Source organism: Gallinula chloropus (genome assembly GCF_964237585.1).
Source record: "Gallinula chloropus genome assembly, chromosome: 8".
Lineage (NCBI taxonomy): Eukaryota > Metazoa > Chordata > Aves > Gruiformes > Rallidae > Gallinula > Gallinula chloropus.
Window position 1 is genome coordinate 26,735,304 of NC_140093.1, and position 24,865 is coordinate 26,760,168.

At 48.8% G+C, this 24,865-nt stretch overlaps 1 protein-coding gene across 1 annotated transcript in view; it reads right to left on the reverse strand.

Moving 5' to 3' along the window:
• IRS1 (insulin receptor substrate 1) overlaps positions 1-23,269 on the reverse strand; it is a 54,806-nt gene extending 31,537 nt beyond the window's left edge. Inside the window, exon 1 of the mRNA XM_084267656.1 lies at positions 19,082-23,269. Within this exon, the coding sequence (XP_084123782.1) occupies positions 19,109-22,729 (3,621 nt within the window). The 5' untranslated portion in view covers positions 22,730-23,269 and the 3' untranslated portion in view covers positions 19,082-19,108. The remainder of the gene's footprint in view (positions 1-19,081) is intronic.
• Between the last annotated feature and the right edge of the window lie 1,596 nt (positions 23,270-24,865).

Sequence of the window (24,865 nt, forward strand, 5' to 3'; positions counted from 1 at the left end):
CTCATTAATTAATGAGCATACGGCTTAGCAGCATAATGAGCATATGCTTAGCAGACTACTGCAGGGGACACACCACTCAAAGAGACTGCTTGGAATTAGGCTTGGGTGTTTTCATTCCCCCCTCTTTTCTTTAAAGCAACCATCATCTAAAACTGTAGAAATACATCCTCACTATTACAATGCACCAGATTAGCATTTGGATCATCAGAAGATGAGCAGTGGCTTACAGTTGCATGGCTTCTATTAATTCATTCACGGCCAGAAGCCTTACATGATGCCTTTATTGCGTCCAAAGTCAGCCTACTCAATCCACTACAGAGCTCACCCATCAGGTAATCCCACACGTGAAATTCTAGATTTCTCCCTTCTAAAAACTTCATCAGCTACTTTTGGTCTTTTGGACCTGCTCATCATTTGGCACCTCCTAAAAAGCTCCAGAAGAGTTTTCTCTGAAGTTCAAAATTTTTCCCCTCCTCTATCTTTCTAGTTCTAAAACATGAGGGGGGGAAAAAAGCCCTCTCTATTTCTCCTTCTCTGAAGGAATGCCTAGAGTTTTACTCACAAAAACAAGCACACATCTGTTTCTACCTCTCAAATAAGCGGTAAGGTGGCAAAAAGGCCAAATCAAAATACTTGCTTGCAGAAACAAAACCTAGAATCTGCCTCGTGGCATAAAAAAAGTGCATCGCCTTCTAGCACTTAACAGCAAAGTAAATGACTGATCTGTTCCCTGCATGTCAAAGTCACATGTTGGGCAAGGTAAATGACCAGTTCATCTGTTGTTGATAATGACAGGCTTACATAATAAGGCTCAAACGTTGTATTTGTTCTACTAGCTAACAGCTCCAGAGTTTAGTGTGACACGTTTCCCAAGGAGCAAGAGCTTGCGTGTTTCCACAAGCACAGAGGAGATAAGATATTCTTTCAGGACAGCTATTCAAGGGGAAACAAACCAAAACAACAGCAAATCTCCTATCTCACGGCATAATTCAGCACAATCACTCACATCTCTATTAATAACCAAAAATAATTAAAAACCCCTACAAATCTCTCCATAGCTGAAAGACAGAAAAATCACTGGAGTAACACTGCTAAGCAGGAATTCAGGTTTCTAACCAGGGATGTCCAGCACCATTTCAGTATCCCTGACCTAGCAGGTACAAGACAGGACCATGTAAGGAGATGCACACCCTTCTGGAGCAGGAGCTGAAACCTAAACAGGAAGCCTGGGAGCTCCTAAAGAAATGCACTCCACTAACCGTAAAGGATGAGATTTGGCTGCTTAACATCAATTGGGTTTATATAAAAACAAAACAAAAGAACCTTTGTGCATAAGGCTCACTTCCAGCCATTAGAAAGTTTCTGTGATCCTAAGGCAGGAACAGACCAAGCCCCTTCTGCTTCACACTACCAGTATAATGCCTCAAGGCACAGTTATCATCCTGCCCCACTGAAATAAGTACTCTGAAAAATGAATGAAAACATTGCAGGGAGATGATGATCATGATTTCATATCTACTTGAAGCCAGTACTCGTCTGTTCTGCTGCTTTGCCTTAAGTGTTCCCACCTACTTCACACATCCCGATCGCACACAGCATCCCCCTCCTTTGCCCAGCCACAAGGGACAGTGAAGCAGCATTATAAGTGAGATCCCAATTAAAATCTGATTTCTCCCCTCCCCAAACCAGGTTACTTTTAGCCTGGATTAAGACTCTGATGTAGCTGGCTGCTCAGCTACAGGAACGCTTGTACTTGCACGAAGGAGGTGGCAGCATGGGGGCAGGAGTAAGAATAGTCTTCCAAATGACAGTCTAAAAAGCAGTAGTGAGAGGGTGGTGTGTAAGCATGCCCAAAGCCTTGCACAGACACTTGTGCACAACTCTCATCCATGCTCTGCACTGACAGGGCACATACTCCCTTGGCTATTCAGAGACACATCTGGAGGTCCAAATCACACAGCATGTTCAGCAGGGCAGCCTGATTTAACACAGGAATATAATGCCAGACACTGTGATCAAAACCATAAAGGGTTTATTGGGAAGGGGGGAAATCTGGGGGAAAGCTGGTTTAATCAGATGGAACTCGAGCTGATGACTGAACCCTGAATAGCCCGTTCATACCTGCAGTCCATAGAAGTAAACAAGACACTGAACTTACCCTGGTTAAAATTATACCCAGTTGTAAAAAAACCCAAACCAAAACAACACCCACAAACAAAAAGCAAACAAAAAACCCACCAAAAACCAACCAACCATGCAAACCACACCACCTTGATTTGGTGTGAAATGTCTCTGTGTCTCCCTCAAATGAATCTTCCACTTTATGCCATCATATTTCTTTGCCCAGACCAGTCACTATTTTGCATGGCTTAACACACTTGTATCAAAATGCTAACTTCCTTAATTCACACTTTTTGTTTCTCTGTGCAAGTTTGTCTGTAGGCCAGCTGTTAATATCATAGCACTTTTCTCTTGCTTAATCAAAGCCTTGTGTGTGAGGACACTGACACACAATAACTTGGAGTTATTCAGCCAAATCAGAACACCCTATGTTCGACAGAAGTACAAACCAGATTTTATAAATCTATGACATACACTTCAGAAGTATTTCACAAGTGATTTTCATTTCAAAATCTTTGATTACCCTTTTCTTTGGAAAACAATGCTCTTGGGGACTGGCTTGAACAGCACAAAGCACACAACTCGCACTCTAATGCACACATACGTTTCCGCAGGAAAGAACCAACTAGAGAAAACAAAGAGTTCAATAGCATTCACTATCAGCTTTCAAACACTGATAAAGAACCCTTGGAAAAGAGCATTTCTGAACATAGAGTACCACTACAGCACTGGAAACCCTTAATTCCCTCCACTCTGTCCCTAGGACTGAGGAAACTACACTCCAGTGAAGTCCATGGACTGCCACAGCGTGCAAGCACGTTAGCCAAGTCACCTCTTCCTGCTGCCATCAGGATACAAAGGCAACTGTGGGACATGAGGAAGAAACCCTCTGGAGATGTGTCTCCAGCAGAAGGTGAAGCTGCTTCAAATGCTGAATGGCTGAGCTGATGGCCCTTGGAAAGGAGGGGCCACCACACAGTGTAGGTGAACTGACCTTGCACCAAACACCCAAAACAGTATGTTGACTGTTTAGGTCCAGCTTTTCTTATTTCTGGTTTCTATACCATTGCTAATAATACATTTCCAGATGGCAAGTGAAAAGAGTGTGTTGTGTGATCCTCAGTTGCTGAAGCAGATTGAACTTGGGACAACTGTAGCACTGACAAACACATCCACTAGAAGAGGCCAAATGTCTGCATGGCCAAAGCTACTTAAGGTGGAAGAGAAACTACTCATCAGCCTTGATCAGTAGATTTCTGAGAGTCTGTGAAGAGGAGGAACATAATCTGAAGACACTAAGTCAAACTCATGCAACACAAAATTTAAGATACTTTTTAAAAAGACTTAAGAACTCTGTATCTGTGTTCTCTTCCATTTTTTTTTTTTGGAAACACCCAAGACACACCTTTATATTAAAAAAAGGGGGAAGAACCAAAAGTTCCCTCACTTCCTTGCTCAGAAAAAACTCATTGTTTGGATGAACCACTAAATTAACTTCAGCTGTAGAGAAAATGACTCATTAAACAGAACAATCAAAAATTTCACTGGAGAGGGGGAGGAGGTAAGGAGGAACTTTAACCTTCCCCCTCTCTTGCCAAATAAATGACACAGTAGTTTGAAAAAACTGAACAGAATGCAGTAGTACTTCTTAATAAATAAGGATTAAACCAGAAAGCTACAGAAAACTGAAGCAAAGAGGAAAAAAAAAAAGCTAAGCTACAGATGACTATAACTCTTGCAGCTTTTTAATCCTCAGACTGTACTCAAAGACATCTGGAAGCTGTGTGGAGCAGCAGAAAGTCAGAGATACCTTTAAGAGGTTACTTCCTAACGTAGGTCATAATGTTAGAAGTTCAACAACTAGTTAAAAGCCAGTCTTATCCTCCCAAACATGGATCTGCTGGAAAACACGCATTCACTTTTGTATTGCATCACAAGGGATAACATGCAAAAGATTTTTTAATAAAAGAACAGAAGTTTTCTTCCACAGACTCATCTGAGCTGCTACGAGATCAGTAGGAAATGTTCCAAGGAGAATGATGTTTCCTTCCATCAGAGTCAGTCACTTATTGAATCCTCCTATAAACACTGAATTTGAACAAGAATTGGGGGCAGAAAGGTGGGAACCCTGCCTGTTTCTCATCTGACATCTTGACTAACTACATCAGAAGGTCTGAAAGACAGCTGTCTGAAGCCATTATATGTATTTTTCATTTTCATCTGGAAGCTTTTCCACATACAGTATGACCTTATCTAAGCCAGAAAGGCTAATTTAGCACTGTGGATTTTGGTGGTAAAGGAGAAGATGACTACAGCTAAGCTAGCACAAATACTAAAGCAGGAGGTGCAGACTGACCAGTAAAGGATGCCTTTTCTCAGGTGTACCTTACTATTTCCCACCTGAACCAAAACAAGCCATATTGGAGAACTGTTTTTTTTCAACAGCATAACTACACCTATGCTGCACTCACACTTAAAAGCAGTACCTGCAGGGCAGGTGAAGAAGCCAACCCGTTTTGGTAGCACCTCTCTGATCCTACCCCAGCACACTGCACAGGCTTCTGGGGACACAGGGCTGGTGGCACAGCTGGTTGTGGCCAGCTCGCGGTGTGTGGGGATCAGACCCCTCTAAAGGCACAGGCCCACAGCAGCTGTGCAGGCAGGCAATTTCACAGGCAGTTTTCTGCATCTGCCAAAGGAGAACCCAGACCAGAAGCAGCAGCACTGAAGGCCAAGACAACAGTGGTTTCAGTCAGACTACGAGGCACCCATCACATAAGGTGTTCTACTTGGAAGTTTTAAATAACCCAAGTCCAGACCGGGGGGAAAAAAGAAGTTCAAACCAGGCCTGAAAGAATATTGCAGAGGAGGTTTCACAGTTGGTTTTAATCAAACTAGGAGCAGGCTGCTGCCTAGAGAAACAGTCCAGCATTCTGTCCTAAATACACTTCCAATCACAGGTGATGCCAAAACCAACTCTCCAGAGGAATACATGGTCAAGGAAACAGCAACAACAGGGAGGCCTTCAATTGCTTTAAGCTGATGGCAAAGCTGTGCCCTGCATTCTGCTTCCAAAATGGAACCATTTCTGGTCTTAAATCCATCACAAGTACCTGCATGAACTGAGCCTAAAAACTCAGAACACACAAAGTCACAACAACAGTACAGGTTGTAAGTATGGCCAGAGGATATACAGATAAAAGCCCGAGACATGAAAACAGATCCCAGACAGTAACTTATATCACTCTTGACTTCACAAAACCAGAACAAAAACTTTCGTAAAGAGTGATGATCAGAAAGAAGCTCCTGTAACACTGTACCAGTTTAAAACACCATCAGGTTGGAAAGCTCTAGAAACAACAGGAGTCCTATAACACAGGGACTGCCAACCACCAAGTGTCTGTAGCCCTGTTTACTCCAAGCACAGAGCAGTCCTGCAAACAGGCTTTGCTTTCACCTGTTCCTTCAACCTCAATGCAAATGCTGAAATGTGACCCAAATCCATAAAGCACAATTAACATCACAGGAGTTATTTGATAAAGGAATAAAAGCTGATGAGCTACTCTAACAAACACAGAAGTAAACAAGCTTGAATGGAGACAGATCAAACATCTCACCAATCTCCAGGAGAAGAATTTTGGGAAAAGATGAAATACCCAAGGTAGGAGATAAATTAGACATTGAATTACAGATCATTTTGTAGTACTTTAGAACTAACTCATTACTATACCTAATTAAAATTAATGGGGCCTTGCTATTAATTCAAACAGATCAGCAAAGTAACAGCTTACAAAAAAAAAAAAAAGGAAAAAAAGGAAAAAAGAAACACATTCTAAAATAAGACATGTTGCCCTACTCCCACTGACTGGAGGAAGGTACAACAATTTACATCAACTGAAGTTTCCTCCCCTTCCTCACTGAGATGAGAAATACTTTACAGCACATTCATGCAGAAGGATCATCACTAAAACCTTCCTCCAAAATAGGTTTACACCAGTTCTACCAACATCTTACACTATTTCCCCCCCCCAACAATTCTTGGCACATCAGTGCTTTCCACTGCTGCAATCCCACAATCTTATCAGCAGAAGTAACTTCATTCATACCTTTGTTTAAAATTTTATAACAGCCTATCAAGCTAAGAGATTATAAACCATTCAAGCCATTAAAATCCAATTACATCAGCTGCTATCTGAGCTTCCCAGCACGATTCCAATCCCTCCTTCAGCTCACTGCCCCGTACCGCTTCCCACACAACTCTGCCCTCTCTAACCTCCTGAGACTTCTCTTTCAGAAGACACTAACTGGCCAGCCAATTCACACAGCCTGCCTGGCACTCTCATCCTTCCATACCTTTAATGGCCATTTCTCTGTACTTGGGGTTTTGTCCTCTCCTCTCACCCTCCCAACCTCTTCCATTTCATGTATTCTCTGCTCCTCCTCCTCTGGAGCAGACAAGGTCCTGTACCCAGGTCTTTTCTGTGCCTGCACTTTATTTCTCCATGATCATATCAGTTCAAATACATTTAATTATCATGTATATACTGACACTTGGCTTCACGGCGGATTAATTCAAATTGAAGTGATTAAAGTAATCAAATTTAGATTAGCAAATGAGGAAACTTATCTTTTTATGTTCTTAATGGTCATTCTCAAAGAGTGATAACCACTAAATCATGCTGATCTGCAATATAACCTTTTAATTTAGCACTTGGTACAGTCCCTAGCTAGACAATTAGTACATATTTATGTGTTTGAATGAAAATCAGGATTAGACTGTACAAGAGTATGCTCTGTATTTAGTTATCCATTAACTAGAAACTAACAAAATATCCTGAACACATAAAAAAGTTGCTTAACAAAATAAACCTTGTGTTTAAAGACAATTTTTTTTTCTCCCCCAAGCCTCCCCTACAGTAAGCAGATGAAACTGAGTGGGCTTGGTGACTGTGGACTTCAAAATTTCAGATTTTGTGAGTTCATGGGATTTTTAACTAAAAAACTTCAGAAAGGAAATCTGTTTCCCTGTCTTCTCAGTTTCAGCTGATCTTGCTCAACTTGGAATAAACTAATCATGCAGTTAGGCTAGTCATAAACTCAAATGAAAAGAAATTTCTCTGGATACATAAGTTTTCTAGAGCTTCAGGCCCTGATTCTGGACACTTCACCAATCACCTTCGCTACAGCAATGGTTTTATTTCTTCCTAACACTTGATAGTCTGCCTTAATGTAAGTAATACCAGTCTATTACATCACATTTAGTCCTGAACACAGGTCTGTGTTTGATACAGCATTATAAAAAATACTTCAGCCTGAACAGCCCCACCTCCTCCAACTCAGCTTGGCTTCTCCAGCCATGGGCTACCACCAGCTCAGGGTCAAAACAGAATTTAGAAGAAACGTAAATATTTGCTCTCTTCCTGGGAAAGCACACACAGAGAGGGGAAAAGAGGGGATGTGCATATGGGGAGCTGCATCAGTATAATTAGAGAGTTTCATCAGGCTGTGTAGGCAATCCCTTTGCTCTGAAGGGTATTTCCTAATTAAAAATACGCACCCCTTTTTCTAGAGCCTTCCGACTGAAGAAACATCTCACCCCTGCCGCCCAATTAGATCAAATTGGGTGGCTGGCCGGTTTTTGTTGTGTGCATGATAATACAAAGCCTCTCCAAGTTCCAGCTCAACAAAGGCTTGTGTGAAACAGGCTTTGAAGACACAATAACATTCCTCTTGCGAGTTTCAAGCCCGGAGGCTAAAAGCACCGAGTAACTATTCATTCTTCCATCTTGAGACACATTCCTAACCTAGTTCAAAGGCCTGAAAAAACATGCCCTAGCTACATGCCTGCACACCTTCAGAAGGGCTTTTCCCTTGTACCAGAGCTTGCTAGGAAAGAAGTTTCATACAGCACAGAATTAAATGTATTTGAGGCTTTTGTTCCGTTTTTAAGAACCCTTAAATTGCTCAAAGTATTCAGGTCCATCCTGCATGTAAACAGATCAGCTGTGTTAAGGCATTTAAGTTGCTCACAAGTTTGAACTACAACACGCAGGGATGTTAGCAGATGCCAGGTCTTTAACTTCTGCTCCCAAGAAGCAGGCATGGGAAAAGGAGTGCACACAGCAGCTGTAAAAGGAAAGAGGGTGATCTGAGCTCTTTGCTTTCCATCACTGCTCTTCTCTTTAGCTCATCTGCCTCTGTTTTCACCTCAAACTGGTGAGATGGATGCAAATCACACATGGCTATCCACCCATATCAAGATATCCAAGGAATTCAAGAACATTCTGCATCATGTTCACCAGATGATGATAAAGTCAACAAAATACAAGCTTATTTCCAAAATACTGACACTAGAACAAATATTAACTTTCAATGAGAAAAATATTTACAGTTTTCAACCTACAGCTTCCTAAACAAACTAAATTCCTATTTATACATCTTATTTTGCTGTTTCTCAGAAATCTGAATGCCACTATGTGCAAAATGAGGAAATATAAACACTTACTAAAGAAATACGTCAGTCTCACTATAGTTGCCATTAACTTGTATGGAACAGAGGAAAACAGAAGCAGCAGGAGCACACAGATGAGTGCAGGAGGCTGAGGTGACACCAGCCTTCTGAGTACTGCAAGCTGTTTAAATCTGCCCAAACATCTTGCAGGGCCCCACCACAGAAGTGCCAGCCAGCCTGCTTTTTGACATTCCTGAACAAGGTGCTGTAGAGATAGCAAGTTCCTTCTGTAATGGTTTTCAATACACTTAAGCCTTAGAAATGCTAAGGTCTCCTTACCTGCATTTCATTTCACCTATGTGATGACACAGCTGTTTACTACTCCTGCACTTCCTTTTGTTTTTCAAAGGGCACCCAGTATTTATTATTCTGCAGTTTATTTCCCACTAGTTTTTTAAAAAAAATAATAGTCAACTGTGTTCTACAATACAGAGAATCAAAAGTGGATCAAGTGCTAAAAATACCACAGCAGAGCAAAGCATGAAGGGACAGTACACTGTGACCACACTCTGCAAGAAAAGAAGCCAAAAGAGAAACAGGGTGTGTGTAGCAGGCCAGAGAGACTTTTAACAAAGCAGTTCCTACCTGTCCAAAACACACTTTTGTCCTCCAAATGATCTGAATTAGTCACCTTCATCTTCCCCAGGTGAAAATGGTCCTGTGTGAACCCTCCACCACTGCAAGAAGGTGGGTGTTGCTCCTTTCTTCCCTCCATTCAGCTGCACTGTACAGATCTTTGTTCCCACCAAACCAAGGAACACATTACCATACTGACATCCACCAGCCATTCTGAATCCTCTGGGCAAGCTGAGCTGTCCCCCATCTTTCAAGGGCTGTGCAGCTGGGCTACCTGCTGCTGGTCACTTCCACACAATACAACTGGACTTTGTGAAGCAGGGAACATGATAAATACTCATTGGTTCAGCAACAAACTACATTAAGGATGTGCCAAGTTCCACCTGAAGGACTATGCTGTGCGTATCTGAAAGGAAAATCCTCATGGATGTATTTCCAAAGTAGAAGAGAAGTAAGAGAACATTGTCCTAGCCTCAACTGACTAAACAACTTGTTAGTTTCTTTTCTCAGTGTTCCCCAACATGCTGCTACCTTTTGCTATCTTGAGGTAACAAGCAGTTCAGAATTTGTGATCGGAGGAGGAATCAGTAATTATGACAGCACAAACCCTTCTGAGGAAATGAATCCTGTCTTGCAGAGACTGTGCAGCCAATGTCTTCCTCATTTACCTACAGTGCCTGCAAGAGTGAGAAATGGAACAGCAGCCATCACTTCAGAAGAAGCACACAGGCTTTGTTTCTCTGGGTAACACCATTAGAGAGCGAAAAAGCACACTGTACCGTGCTAGGGAAGGCAGCAGATCCTACCAGCCCTCTGACATGGCAAGCACAGGCATTCTCTTACACCTTATCTTCACAAGGAAAGGCAAAACTTCCCTCTCTTTTTAATATCAGTATGAGAGTTCTTGCATACCACTTTGCATCACTGCTGTACACTTTGTTGACTACTTGCACAGGACTCAAACTAAACTGGGAAGTTACTGCAAGACCACAGTCTCCTTGTGCTAGTCATTTTCAAGGTATTTCAGCAAAACACCCAAACATCACTGATGGCTGGGCACAGGCACTGCCCTGGTGTGCAGCACATACCGAGTCTGAGCTTGTCTCTGAAGCTGAGGGGTCTCCCCTGACGCTTGTTCCTTGTTCTCTAGGGGTTAAAAATGCCTTTTCTAACACAGCAATCCTTGCTTCAAAATGAGAGCTAGCTATGCTGAAGAAGAATTAGATTAAAACACTGGATGATAAAGGATTCTCTCACTGATACACATCAGCTGTCACTCTAGATGTCTTTCTGCATCTCCCATACACAGTGCAAGGCAGGGGAAACTTGAGTCAGAAATGAAGCAGGTCACAGCTTCAGCCGTGGCATTGCAGGCTCCCAACTTGCCTTCCACTCAGCTGCTGTCACTTACAAACTGATCAACAGTGAGACCCCAACTGAGACATGCTATAAGAAGAGCAACAAACTCCATCTTCTAGCTCCCATCTATACTTCCTGAGGCTCTTTTACTTCTCAACCAAGACATGCCTTCTCCTCAACACGGGGCACAGCGCTTAAACATGGATGCTACTAGTGACATACAGTGGTCCAGTACCTTGGGAGAAGAATGAAGGGAGAGGTTGGGTTTGGTTTAGCTTTTTTAGATCTACAATCCAGTGAAGGCAGAAGGAACCCATACAATCACTGCCTTACGTGTTTCAGCTTTTTCTTCCTTGGGAGAGCTGTGCCACTGAAGGAAGCTCCTGTGCACAGACCAGCCATGTATTCTACTGACTGGCAAAGCCAGCTTATGGTGTTCCTGCCCCATAGTTGAGCACCATGCCCAAGGCCAGACTGCTGTAAGTGGACAAGAACTAATCAAGAATTTACATTGTTTCTATTCACACAGATTCTGCATTTCCAAGAAAGCTTGCCCAATGCCTAAGTCCCCTAGGAGGTTACAAATATCCGACCTACACAATCTGAAAAAGAAGAAACACAGTTAATTAAATCTGTTCCTTGACTAGAGCCTTCCTGCATTTTGTAACACCTCTCATGGCAGAGTTCAAGCCTACAAGTACACTTCAACAACCCCACTAGCTGTACAGTGCACACCGTAATTCCGTTCTCCCTGAAGCCCATCTGCTTTGAAAACTTAATAGGTCATTTCTTCCACATCCTCAGCTTCAAAAAAAAAAAAAAGAAAGAAATTTTACAACAGTTCACAAACGTTCACAGGCAAATCTTCTGTGATGCACCACGGGAACGGTACCTTTCACCTTCCAGCTCAGGTGGCTGACACCAGAGCTTCTAACTAGACACACAGATTATTACAAGCAGTTGATCACAGACAAACTTTCACTGTCTCACCTACCTGATCAAAAACTACTCTGAAGAAAATACACTTTGCAATTACCCAAGGTTAAATCTCTAATAATAGTCTTCAGAGAACATGACCTAGATATGTCAAACATGATCAGAGAGATATATATCAAGACATCTTTTAGTTAGTTAAGAGTGCCAGGCTTATTTAAATCTCCTTTATCTGTTCACACCTCAGTTTTTGTTATATTTCCCATCATTTCTGTAAGCGAAGAGTAAAGCTGTTAAACTTGAGAATCCTTTTAAGTTACCATCATTTCTCTTTTACTACCGTTGTCTCGTGTATTCAAAATAAGAATCATCACAGTAACCATTTATAAAAATAACCCAGAATGATGTAAAGATAGAATAATGCTATTCACTTTTACAAACTGGTGCTCTAACACATCAGAATATGTACAGATGACCAAAAGCCAGCTTTTGGCATTCTGGCAAGTTGAGAATTCAGATCTATTTGTTAACATCAATGTATTTGTGTTGAAACTCTTGCCACAAAATGAAAAACACAAGATCTGCTGTAAGAAGCCATGATGATTTTGCACATTTGACATTTTCTTTTACACAACACTATTCAAACTGAACAACTTTAAGGAATCTATACTTACTAGTCCATAAGACACACTATGAAACTAATGAACCTCATTTTTAATCAAATTTATAGCTGTCCGAGTAGCAGAGTGTAAAGAACAAAATCCTGCAGTTTAAAAAAAAAACCAACTGTGTGAACATAACACTCCTTTCATTGTACACATTTTATGAAAACAAGGCATTTTAATGTTGTCATTTACTCATTTATCTCATACTTAATTCAGCTTCCTACCTGTGGTTTCACTGCTGTGGTTGTGACAAGGATGCTACAAAATAAAGAATTCAGGAAGGAAGAACTGGAGGCAGACTCTGCCTACCTTGCTAGGCTCATGGAACTGTTAACGTCAGCAGAATATCCAATAATAATTTTTTAAAAACAATTTAAAATATCTAATCCCAAGGAAGACACATGCCTTCTAAACAGAGTGCCAAACACCAGTAATAAAGACGCAAAGAAAAATACGTCAGTAAAAACTCCTTCAGAAAACTGCAGTACCGTGCAGAACGAGTGCCTCTGGAACAAACTATCCACCCAGGCTCTCTACATTTCTCTATCCTCACTCTCAAACTTCCACATACCACCACCCCAGTTCCCTTCAGCTCATGAGCACCTTGCAATTCTCTCAGCTTCTCTGCATCCCCTAAGGAATTTCTACCCTTCATTTCCACCTCCCTCCCATAACAGTTTCTAAAACTACCTCTCTAATTCTCCATTATCTTATGTCAGCATCCCACAGCCTCTCTTCTGGCCACAGCACGGGGGTCCTGTGAACAGCCTTTCCCCCCTTCTTCCTCCTATCTCTTAAGAGTACTGTATATTTCATAACCCTGTCAACTGCAATAATTAGTTTTCAATGAAACTTGGCACAGAGGTTAAATCTGGTATCAAATTAGTTTTGGAAAATAGTATCTGTTATCACTGGACACCAAATTTATTTTTTTAAAAAGCTTATGTTTGGTACTGACTTTATTTACACAATGATCAGTACTGAACAGATCCACTTTCAGAGCTTTGATAAACTCAGAAAAAATCCCACTTTCTTCACAAATGAGCTACTACACAGCTATTGTAACTTGCTCAAAAGAATATCCAGGTAAATTTTGCTTACAGTACTTGGCATTCATGTATTTACAAAGTCATAGGAATGGCACAGTCCTAATGAATATCAAAATTTCAGCTACTAGAAAGCATTCCTGAAACAACATGACATACTGAAGATACTGTTGTAATAACATTCCCACTCCCAGCTGCCTGCTGCCCTTTATTTAAGAGCTGTAATTCTCTATTTATGAGTCTTATCTAAGGAAACCCATGATCTCTCCACAGTTGTGAGTTAAAAATGAGCATCATCCCTGCCCTGCAATGTCCTGTTTCATTTTCAAATTTAAACCACATTCAGAAGACAGCTTAAACGTTTGACTAACTACAAAACCTCTGCTAAAGAAGTCCAGCTAGTACTTCATAATTGACTGAATTGGTTTATAAATCAGAGAATCACAGAATATGTAAGGTTGGAAGGGACCTTTGGAGATCATCTCGTCCAACCCCCTGCAGTAAGCAGGGACATCTTCACTAGGTCAGGTAGCTCAGAGCCCCATCAAACCTGACCTTGAATATCTCCAGGGATGGGGACTTCACTAAGTCTCTGGGCAACTTGTTCCAGTGATCCACCACCCTCATATTGAAGAATTTCTTCCTAATATCCAACTTAAATCTCCCCTTTTCTCCTTTAAAACCATTACCCCTTGTCCTATCACTGCATGCCCTCCTGAACAGTTCTTGCCCAGCTTTCTTACAGGCACCTTGCAGGTATTGGAAGGTGGCTATAGGGTCCCCCCCAGAGCCTTCTCTCCTCCAAGCTGAACAAGCCCTACTCTCTAAATCATACTGTTCCCACTGATAAACCACAAAAACAAACAAACAAAAAAATCCCAAGAAACTTGTCATTAAAACCAGGGTGGGGAAACAATCAATACTACAATTTAATGTAACTAAAGGAACTGATCTACTGTCTAAATTATATATATATATAAAAAAGCCTCAAAAAACCCTGAAAACACCAGTAATAAGCTTGTGGTCTTGTTTAACAGAAGAACTCCAAATACACAAGTATGTGGAGACACGGGCTCTATTTTGGCAAATAATTAGGTATGGGGAAAAACTGGTGTGTGCATACAGCAAGAAATGCTCTGTTTTGTCTACAGTAATAGCCATAAAGCACAGGAAACTTTCATAACTTACAGTATTTACCTTGGTGCTGACCCAAAACTACGGAAACTTCTGTTCTTTCAGTTCTGGAAACAACCTCCCCCCCAAAAAACCTGACTTGAATTGTACACATTTTCTTTTAGCATTTGCTGTGTTTCAATTGTTCCACCTGAAGTTTTTAACTTGAGGAAACAAAACCAATTATTGAAAACTCTGAAAGAAATAGAATGAAAAAGCAAGCAATGTCCCAACAACAAAAAGTCCAGGTGTATTATACAAGAATTAGATGAGTAATTTTGTGTTGATCATCATGTACATTTTCACGAGACCCAAACAAATGCTTAGTTCTTCCCTTTAGTAGTGCTTTGCTTTAACTGGAACCAGACAAAAGACCTAACCACCACATGGATATCATTGTGCTGTATTCCCCATTTTCTTACATCACCAACAAACCCAAACCACCCATGCAGTGGGTAAAGCAGGCATGTCATTAAAGCTGCCAAAGAGCCAAGTTACCACTTGCTCTCGCACATATTCTATTCAGTGCTATTAGCACTCACTTACGAGTTCTCAGACTCATCAACAAAATGGAAATGAGACAGGGGAATAATGGCTTTGCTTTGAAGCTCTGCAGATCAAAGCCACCTACCTGGATTCATGCTACTATCTTACTACAGCCTTTCCTGTTTCTCCGGAGCCAACCTCTAATGGTTTCCTTTTTGGGATATTTTTTCACTCTATACTCAGAACAGAAGCTATCAGCAGCTCATCTTCTAGGAGCTCGTTCTAGGAGCATTCTCCCAGCAATCCCAAAAGCAGGATCCACAGCATGTTCACATCTGCTCATCTGTACATGCAAAACCCTGAGGAGGAGGGAAACACCTTACTGCAGCACCGCTCTCTCTCTAGCTCTCCCCTGGCTTTCCCCCTGCCACAGGATGGTGTTTCCCAGCAGGATTCGGCCGCTGCACCAGCGTGACCTTCCAGCTACAGCACAGCAGCCTGTTTAGCAGAGGATCCAAGCACCACAGAGTCTGTGGCTCAGCCAGGCACACACAGCAGTACCCAGTTCTCTGACGCAGAGGGAAGCGTTTGGGCAGGGGAGCGTGCAGGACCATGTTGATGTGGCTGCACTTCTACCAGGACAGGAGCAGAGAGCTGGAAAGGCCAGGGCAGGGCCAGCTGTTAGGAAACAGCCAAGAATATATGACAAGGAAGGCAATGGGATTGGAGAGGAGGAATGCTGGGGGTGTGAGAGAAGTGGGTTTTTTTAATTAAATTTGGAAAACTACTTGATTATTTCAGCCACTATCTTTAACATTAGGAGACATAAATACACTTCAAAGATGTTAAAAATACTTCAGAATGCAATGTCTGAGTAACTTGGAGGTGGTTGGGGGGAAGACAGGGGAGGAGGGAGGAGAGGAGTTAGCTAGCTTGCAGAAAAACAGCAACAATCATTCTACCCATTAGGAGATGAATGGCCAACATTTGGGGTCCTTGTCTCATAGTCTGGAACAACAGAAAATTCCAGAATGGATAAAACAAGAGCTAGGCAGATACATTTGGCCTTTGGGGTGGGGTGGAAGGCTGTTCTATGGAAAGAAAAAAAAACAACAAAAAAACCCCAAAAAGCAACCACATGCAGTATCTTGGCCCCTTCTGAGACCAAAAGTGTAAACAAGAACACACAGAAGAGATGGAGAGCAAAGAAACTACTTCACACAGCCTCCTCCATCACTTTTTCTGATACCTGCAGCTGCAACTCTCTCCTCCCGGGTCCAGATGCTGTCTCCTCTCTGCCATAGACCTGCAAACATACCAAGCAGCTTTTCCTTCCTTCCTCATGTTGCTCATGGGAGAAACAACAATGACAGCGTCCTCGCACTGAGCCAGAGCCTGAGCAGCCTGCCCTGCCAGGAGGAGCACAGGGCAGAGGCAGCACAGCCCGCGCCTCGGAGGGGCACGCAGAGCTCTGGGGAGCTGCAGCACCCTCACTGGCTCACACGGCATTTTCAGAAGAACAGTTTAGCTGAAGGTGCTCAACAGCTTTCTCAGGCATGTGCAAACAGACTCGTTTGCAGGCCTGTAAATCACTCACCTCCAGGCAGATGTTCTCAGCAGTGATACCAGGTATAACTTACAGGGGCCGATTCCCCTGCCAAACCCAAGTTCCACCTCCAGAGCAAAAAACAAAAAGGTATGAGGATGTGTAAAAAAGCAGATGTAAAAATGGTTTAACGCAGACAAAACATGGATTTTTCTTTTTTTCCTTTGTGTACTCAACAGATTAGCTAATCAGGCTGAATTTTTCCTAGGGAAGGTGCAGCTGACGGTGTGAAATCTGGCCTGGGAAATACAAGGCCAAGGGTTAACGTCTGAGAAAGCTACAAGCAACTAACACAGCTTTATAGTGGGAAGGAAAAGGGAACAGCCACAGCTACACACTCCCGGTATAATTATAGCCTGACTCTTCCCCTGCCTCCAGGAGAAGCTGTGCTTGCTCAGTCCAATCCTAATTTTGGGAAATAACTGACTTCAAACAGCAATTACTCTATTAGACACTACCTTTCACAACTCTGCTGTGAAAAACATCAGCATCATATTTTTCAGCATGTTTTTCTATGAGGTCTTCCATGTCCTGATCCTCCACTGAACAGCATAATCACAGCAGATATCTACCTCCCACCATGATGGAGAACATTGGCACACCTTTTTATGTTAAAGGTGACACGTAGGATCCATTAAGTAAGTTGTCTACAGCAAAAGTAAACAGTGTATTTGGAAAAAACAGCCCTGTGGAAGTACACACTTATGACACTGCTCCCACCACCAGACTCACATTCTCATACTCCTGCACGCTCTTCTTATTTATCCACATGCTAATGGTGGATTTTCTCTCACACTTGCTCCCCCAGTCTTAGCACACAACAGGGGAAGAAAAAAACCAGTGCTCCCAGCAGCGTGACTTGCAGCACAACAGGCTGCATCCTCCGGCAACAATCCTCCCCACACACCAAAGAGTTTGTGACAGCAACACTGCCCTTTGCAGATACAGATTCCCAGTGTAGGAGCAGGCATCATGATGACAGTCTAGCCAGGCTCTTGCAAGCACATCCCAGAAGAGAGTAAAGGCGTGGTGCTCCAAGCCTGGTCAGGGAGGATGTATTGTGACAGCCAGCACGCTCCTGTCAGATGCCCACAAAAATAATCATTTCCTACCAGTTACCATGTGAACCAGGCCAGATCGGCACTGATCTCAAACCTTACCTCTAACTTTGAGGTTACCCTGGTGTTTGTAGGTCATGTAAGACTAGCACATAACACTGTGTTGCTCTGACAGGCAACAGTAGCAAGTGCTAAATAGCAAATGTGAAGAGAATGCTCTGCTTCTTCAGGTTATAAAGATGGAAAAGCATATAAAACCAGTGAACATACAATCCCAAGCACTGCATCAAGACCAGCCCTCAGCATTCTCTTGAGCCAAGGAAATAAGCAATACAAATAGTACACTTACAACATAAACAGTGGTATGAGATTTCACTCTGTAATGTCACTGCACACATCCGTAGTAACTGCTTCAACTACTGTGGCTACTGGTGTCAACTACTGTGGCTACTGGTGTCAAGCACGTAGAGAACAGCTACAATCTAGTGGCAGCAGGATTAACTGGGTGGCCATCTACAAGCTCTTGTCTGCACCAGAACAGTCTTCACTTTCCCCCAAGGACTCACACAGGTGCCCTACACCCTGGGAGCTGTAACAAGACGCATTTGGTGCGTGCTGCATGAAGCTCCCACAGAACAGAAACACTGCATCTCTTGCAACAATCGCTCCTACTCACCTTTCAAGCCTGTAATCAACATGCAACAGCCTGGCAGGAGTTTGTCCCAAAATAAAAACGAGAAGTGTCAAGGAACACATCGGTCAGTGCCAAAGACACCGTTTGTCCGACCTGTTTCTCAGGCAGCTTCCACCACCGCTGTGAGCACGGGACAGCCACCCGCAGTATCAACTAAAGCACAGGTGACAAACACAATGCTTTGAAGCCTTTCTCAAGGTCAAAGTGCCTTGCAAACAAAACTAAATTACCACTCCTCGCAGCCCCATGAGGGAGACGCCGTTAGCTGTGTTCTGCACACGGGGAAGCAGCCGTGCCCACGGCTGACTGCTCTACCCTTGGCCACGAGAGTAATTACCGCCCCAACTAGGTCTACAACGGGAGCTTCCTGCTCCCAGTCCTATCTTTACCGCTAATTCACAACTCAGGAGGTTTTTTCCCTTCCCTAGGCAGGCCTCCGAAGAATACCTAATTCCGCAGGGAAGCGCGGCAAGGCGCTGAGCGCGGTGCCGTATCCCCGCCTCCACGGGCATCTCCCCCGGCGCGGGCAGGTGAGCGCCAGCAGCCGGGACACCCGCAGGGATGCGGCGCTCCCGGCCGCTTCTCGCACTAAAACACGCCGCAGCCGCACCAGGAAACCAACCTAACGTGTCACAGCCACCCCGCCCGGGCTGCGGCGTCTCCCGAAGCCTTCCTGGGGGAAGGATGCCGCACGCCTCCAGCCCGCCCTGCGAGCCGGCTGTGCCCACGGCAAGCAATGGCAGCCAGCAGCCTCGGCCCCCAGCCCGGCCCTCTTCCCTCGCAGAGACGCCCGGGGCCATCCAACTCCCCGAGGGGAGGCGCGGCTCCCCCGGCCCGGCCCGGCCCGGCTCACCTTCCCCGGCGGGCAGGCGGCCGGCTCCTACATCTCCTCCCGCTTCTGGAAGCTGATGCTGGCGTACGCGCTCAAGTCGTCGCTGGAGTGGCCGCTCCCGCGAGGCTGACCCGGGGGCTTCGGGGGCGGCGGCTGCTTCCCCCCCGGCAGAGCGGCGCCCTCGGCAGCGGGGCGGAGGTGGTGGTGGTGGCGGCGGTGACTGAAGTCCTTCACCAAGTCCAGGTCGATGTAGTTGAGCCCGTTCTCCAGGGCGGCCGCGGCCCCCGGCTCCCGGCGGGCGGCGGGGGCGCCGGCCGCCTCCCCCGCGGCGGGCCGCAGCCAGACGTTCTCGAAGGAGGCCGAGCTGTGGCGCTTCACCTCCTCCGCGCCCCCCGCGCCGCCGCCGCCGCCGCAGGGGAAGGGCGCCCCGAGGCCGCCGCTGCCCACCGCCCCGCGGGCGGCGCTCGGCGTGGACGAGAAGGTCTCGGAGCTGTGCCGCCGCCGGCCGCCCTGCGGGTCCGCGCGGATCACCTTGGCGCTCTGGTTGCGGCCGGGGCTGAGGCTGACGCGGGTGAAGGCGCTGCCCGCGCCGGGCCCCCCGAGGAGGGAGGAGGTGCGCGGCGGAGGCGCCGCCGACAGTTCGGCCGGCGGCCGCGACAGCTCCGGGGAAGCGGTCGACGCCGGCGGGGGCTTCTCGGCGACGGAGCGACCCGTCCGCACGTCGGCGTAGCTGAGCAGGCGGGCGGGCGAGCAGGGGGAAGGGCTGTCCACGCAGTCCGAGCAGGAGCCCCCGGCGGCGACGGCGGCGCTCCCCAGCTGCATGGTCACGTAGTCCCGACCCCCGGGTGCCGCGCCTCGACCGGGCCGGGCCGCCGAGGCTGCCCGCGCAGCGGCGAAGCCGGCGGGGCAGGGGGGCCGCGGCGGCCCCAGCTCCATGTTCATGTACTCCTCGGCGGCCTCGCTGCCCGGCGGCGGCACGCCCAGCCCCAGGGCAGCCGAGGGGAAAGCCGGCTTCTCGCCGGCGATGAACTCGATGTTGACGTACTCACCGGGGCTCTTGGGCTCCGGGGGCAGGAGCAGCGGGGGCTGCTCCCGGGCCCGCGGCAGGGTGCTGGCCTTGGGGCCGCCCAGTGACAGGCGCGTCGGTCGTGCCAGGCGGCCCTTGGTCTGCACGGCCGTGTCCACCTTGCGCGGGGGCTGCGCCTGCAGCGGGGGGCCACCCTCGGCACCCCCACCACCACCCAGGCTGTCGCTGCTGGTGGAGGAGGACGAGTCCTCGGCGGCGTAGAGGAGGCGGCCAGAGCCAAGGGCGATGTGGGGCTGGGGGCTGCCCTCCTCGCCTGCCACCGCTGGCCCGCTGCCGCCCCGTCGGTGCACGTGCTTGAAGGAGCGTGGCAGGGAGAAGTACGAGTAGATGGGTTTGTGGTGAGCCACGGCGGCGGCCTCCTCGACACCCGCCTGCCCCGCGCCCCCAAAGTAGCAGTCAGGCGGGGTACTGGTGGTGGAGCCGCTGGCTGGGGACATGTTGATGTAGTCACTGCCGCCACAAGGGAGCTTCCCTTCGTTGCTCTCCACCGAGAGTTTGGGATGGTGGCCGGCACCATTTGTCCAAATCTTGCCATAGCCTGCAGAGCCGCCGTCCGGGGAGTAGCTGCCACTGGGGGACATCATCATGTAGCCGTTGGAGTCCACTGTGGCTGGAGGGTGGCGGCCGCCCCTGCTGGGGTTGATGATCTGCTGCGGGGCAGACACACTCTTAGGACTCATGGGCATGTAGTCGCCACCCTTGGGGGCCACCCCACCGGTGGGCACAGGGGCTACGCCGGGTGACATGGGCATGTAGCCATCATCCGTGTGCGGGGCAGAGTTGGTCCGATGATGGCCACTGTCCAGGTGGTGCATCTCCAGACACTCCTCTGGGTAGGAGTGCGTGGGCACAAAGGCAGAGTGCCGGTAGGAAGGCAGCCGGCTGCCACCACAGGGGTAAGAAGGCAGCATCTCCGTGTACTCCTCGATGGAGGCCACCGAAGACTGCGAGGGTGTCTTCTGGTGGGAGATGGTAGGCGAAGTGCCTGCAGAGTGAGTCCGCTTCCTGAATGTTTTCTCCAAGTCAGCAGCCTCCTCACTACCAGCTCGGGGACAGCACGGCGTACTAGAGTAGCGGGTCTGCTGCTGCGGGTGGCAGGTGCGTGGGATGAAGTGGCCATTGGGGGCTGCCAGGCTGCAGCAGGAGGAGGTGGCCTTCCCCCCCATGCAGATGTAGTTGAGCTCTTCATCGCCCCGAGCTGGCGGGGTGTGTCCCAAGGAATCTGGGGTCACACTGCGAAAAGAGCTGCGAAAGTCACATGGGCTGGAACCATATTCATCAGAAGAGATAAATCCTCCGTCGCTAGGTGAGCCAGAAACCGAAGCACTAGACCTTCGGGGAAACAGGCAGTCTGAGGTGGAGCCATGGCCACTAGTGCTGCTAGATGACAGGCTGACTGGACTGGTGGCTGAAGGAGAACAGCGCGAGGAAGGCATCGGGATGGACCGGCTGTGGTTGAGCGGAGGATGGAGCCTGGAGTTGCCACGGTGCCTATGCGAATGGGTCCGATTAGCACTGGGGCTAACTGGGCTGCCATCCACAGAGGCAGGCCTTGACATCGTGCCTTCCCCATCACTTGACGCTCGAACCCGGAAAGAGCTGGGCTTGCCACCTGTACCTCCACCCCCTCCACCAGCAGGAGAGGTAGCCGTGACACTCTCAGTCCTGGACCGGCGACTGAGCCCCACTTGGCTGGGTGGAGGGTTGTTGACATGGTGCCTACTGCGAAGGGGCACGGAGATGGGGTTGGAACAGTTCGAGGAAGACTGGCTCTTGCTGCGGGGACGGAATTCCTCGCTCATGGCTCGCATGGCCTCCAGGATGGTTTCATGCATGTTCTGTGCCACCACCGAGTCATCCACCTGCATCCAGAACTCACCAGGCCCAGTCACAGCCGAGCGCCCCACCTCAATGAAGAAGAAGTTCTCAGAGTGACCACAGCGGCGGATATTGAGCAGCTGCAGAACCACAGCAGCCGCATCTGAATTCAGCTTCACAAAGCTGATGGTTTTGTTAGTCAGGCACAGGCGGTAGATGCCAATCAGGTTCTTTGTCTGGCCTAGGCCCTTAGGCTTCAGAATTACTTGCCAAACTTCCTTAAAAGCCGGGCCAGGGGCTACCTCACCATAGCTGTCCTCACCTGCTTCCCCCAGTCCCGCACTGCTGCCTCCAAAGGTGACGTCGCTGTGGTGGTGGTGGTGGTGGTGGTGGAGGTGGTGGTGGCCCTTGGTCCTGTTGTGCAACTGCAGCAGCGCCTGGTACCAGCTCTCCTGTTCAGGCTCGCTGTCAGCTGCAATGGCAAAGTGTTCGTCCTTGGTGTAGAGGGCCACCAGGTGCTTATTCTTGGAGTCAGCCCGTTTGTTGATGTTGAAGCAGCTTTCTAGTGGGATGGAGCGCTTGGGGGCCCCCGACTTGTGTCTCCATTTCTTCTCATTCTCGTAATACTCCAGTCGGGCGGGTCCAGACTCGCTGGCTGCCCTCAGCACGAAAAAGCGTTTGTGCATGCTCTTGGGTTTGCGCAAGTAACCCACCTTTCTGACATCTGAGAAGAAGCCCTCGTTATTATCTGTGGGGCTAGCCATGGTGAGCCGCAGTGGAGCTGCTACCGCAGCTGGCAGTCCACGAGACCCCAACACAGCCAAGCCAGCCAGAAAAGACAACCACCCAAAACAAAATTCATGCAACAACGATCAAAAAATTAATTAAAAAATTTAAAAAAAAAAAAAAAGCAGCAAAATAGCTCAGGATCCCCTTTTGAGAACGGGACGGAGGAGGGACAGAAGCAGGGTGAGAGCAGCTGTTCAGTGGCTGAGGCAGCTTCCAGCACCAAATCAGAGTTTGCCTTGCTGTTTATGCCCAAATCACCCTTAGATGGGTAAGCGCGTCCTTAAAAAGTCCAGTCCCGATCAGTCCAAACGAAAGTCTCGTCCCAGGAGCAGCCGCCGGGAAAGAGAAACGCATCTTCCCTCGCGGGGGTCGGGCTCCGCTGGGGCCGGGAGCGGGGCGGGGGGTCCCCTCCCTCCGCTCCCCGCGCCCCTTCTCCGCCTCAAGTTTGCCTCCGCGAGTGGCGATTTCTCTTGCAGATTAAATATCCTCTCGGGGGGCGGAGATTGTTTTGCAAAGTCCGGGGTTTGCACCCAAAAATACAAGCTTCTTTCCCCCTTCTCCCCCCTCCCCTCCCCCCCCCCAAAAAATAGAGGGGGAAACAAGAAAAAGCCGCCCACAACACAGCCCCCACCCCTTCCCCAAATATCAGCGCTGAGGTTGCTGCTGCTGCTGCTTCTCCCGCTCGTGCGTGCGGAGGAGGCTGGCGACCCCATTCAGTCCCATCTCGTTAGGCGGAGAAAGTGCCGTTTCCACACACGGCGCAGCCCGGCAGCGGCGGGAGGGGAGGCAGCCCGAGTGCCGAAGGAACATCCTCTCTTCCTCCTCCTCTTCATTCCAGTCGGCAGCGCCTCAGCGGCCGGCGGCGCGGCCCCCTCCCGTGCCCCAGGCCGGCGGGGGAGCGGGCACCGCCGCGGCGACTCCCTCTCCGCCGGCTTCTTCACGGAGTTTCCCGGCGCCCCACACCAAAACAGGCGGCGGGGGCCCCGCTCGCCCGGCCAGCCCCCTCCGCCCGCCGCCGCCGCTCAGGCTCACTCCAAGGAGAACAACACGTGACGGCGCCAGTGCGTGGACCATCCCCGGAGCCGCCGCCGCCGCCAGGCTCCCGGCCAGCCCAGCGCCGCGGCCCCGCGGCCCGCCCCGGCGCTCCCCGCCCTCCCTCCCTGCCCTCATTCAGCGCGGCCGCGGGGGCCGCCACCGCCGGGCCCGGCCCCGCGCCGCACCGCCCGCCGGGGGCCGCGCCCCCATTGGTGCCGCCGCCTGTCCGTCACGGCGGCGGCGGGGGGCGGCGCCCGGCCGGGCCGAGGCGCGGCGCGTAGTAAGGAGGCGTAGACGCCATTCAGCGGCGTGTTATTTATAGCCGCCGCCGGCTGCCTCTGCAGTGTGGCGGCTTTCGCCACGCCGAGCGGCCTCCTTACGCTTTCCTCCCCCCCCCAGCCCTTGTCGCCGACCCCGCAGGCCCGAACGCGGAGCCGCCGCTGCCCGCTACCCCTCAGGGCGATGCCGCCGTGAGGGGGAACGGGGGGAGCTGCGGCCGCCGGGCTGGTTTCCGGGGCCGGGAGGACCGCTGGGGGTTTGCGCGCCCTCCCCGGGCTCGTTCGGCTCCTCGGGAACCGCTTCCGCCTACTACGTGGCCCGGCGCGGCGCGTCCGTGGCGCTGGCAGGGCGGCCGCTGCCCGCAGGACGAGCTGGCGCGGAGCGGGCGGTTTGGCGCCGTGCGGCGGGGCAGCCGAGGGAGAGGGCCCCGGAAGAGTTGTGCTCGCCTCGCGTCCCCCGCTTAACTCCAGGCCCCCGACTCGCTCTGTGCTAAATTAAACTGACTATTCAAGGCAAGCGGCGGCTCACAGCGCTGCAGCGCGCCGCACGCCCAACTTGCGCCTCGAGTAGGAAACAAGCGGTGCGAGCCGAGCCTGGCGAATACATTGCTCAATGCTGCCACCTCCGGGACGGTTCGAAGCGATCCCCGGTTCGTCTCTCTCCGCATGCAGGCGGGAGGACCCGCTCGTAGGTGTGTTAAGCCTCCCGGGCCGGGGTGGGCTTGGTTTGGGCTTTGCCAGCGCCATTTCTCCTGTGAGGCGGCTCCGGGCAGCCGGTGCCGGGCGGGCGGTTCCCCG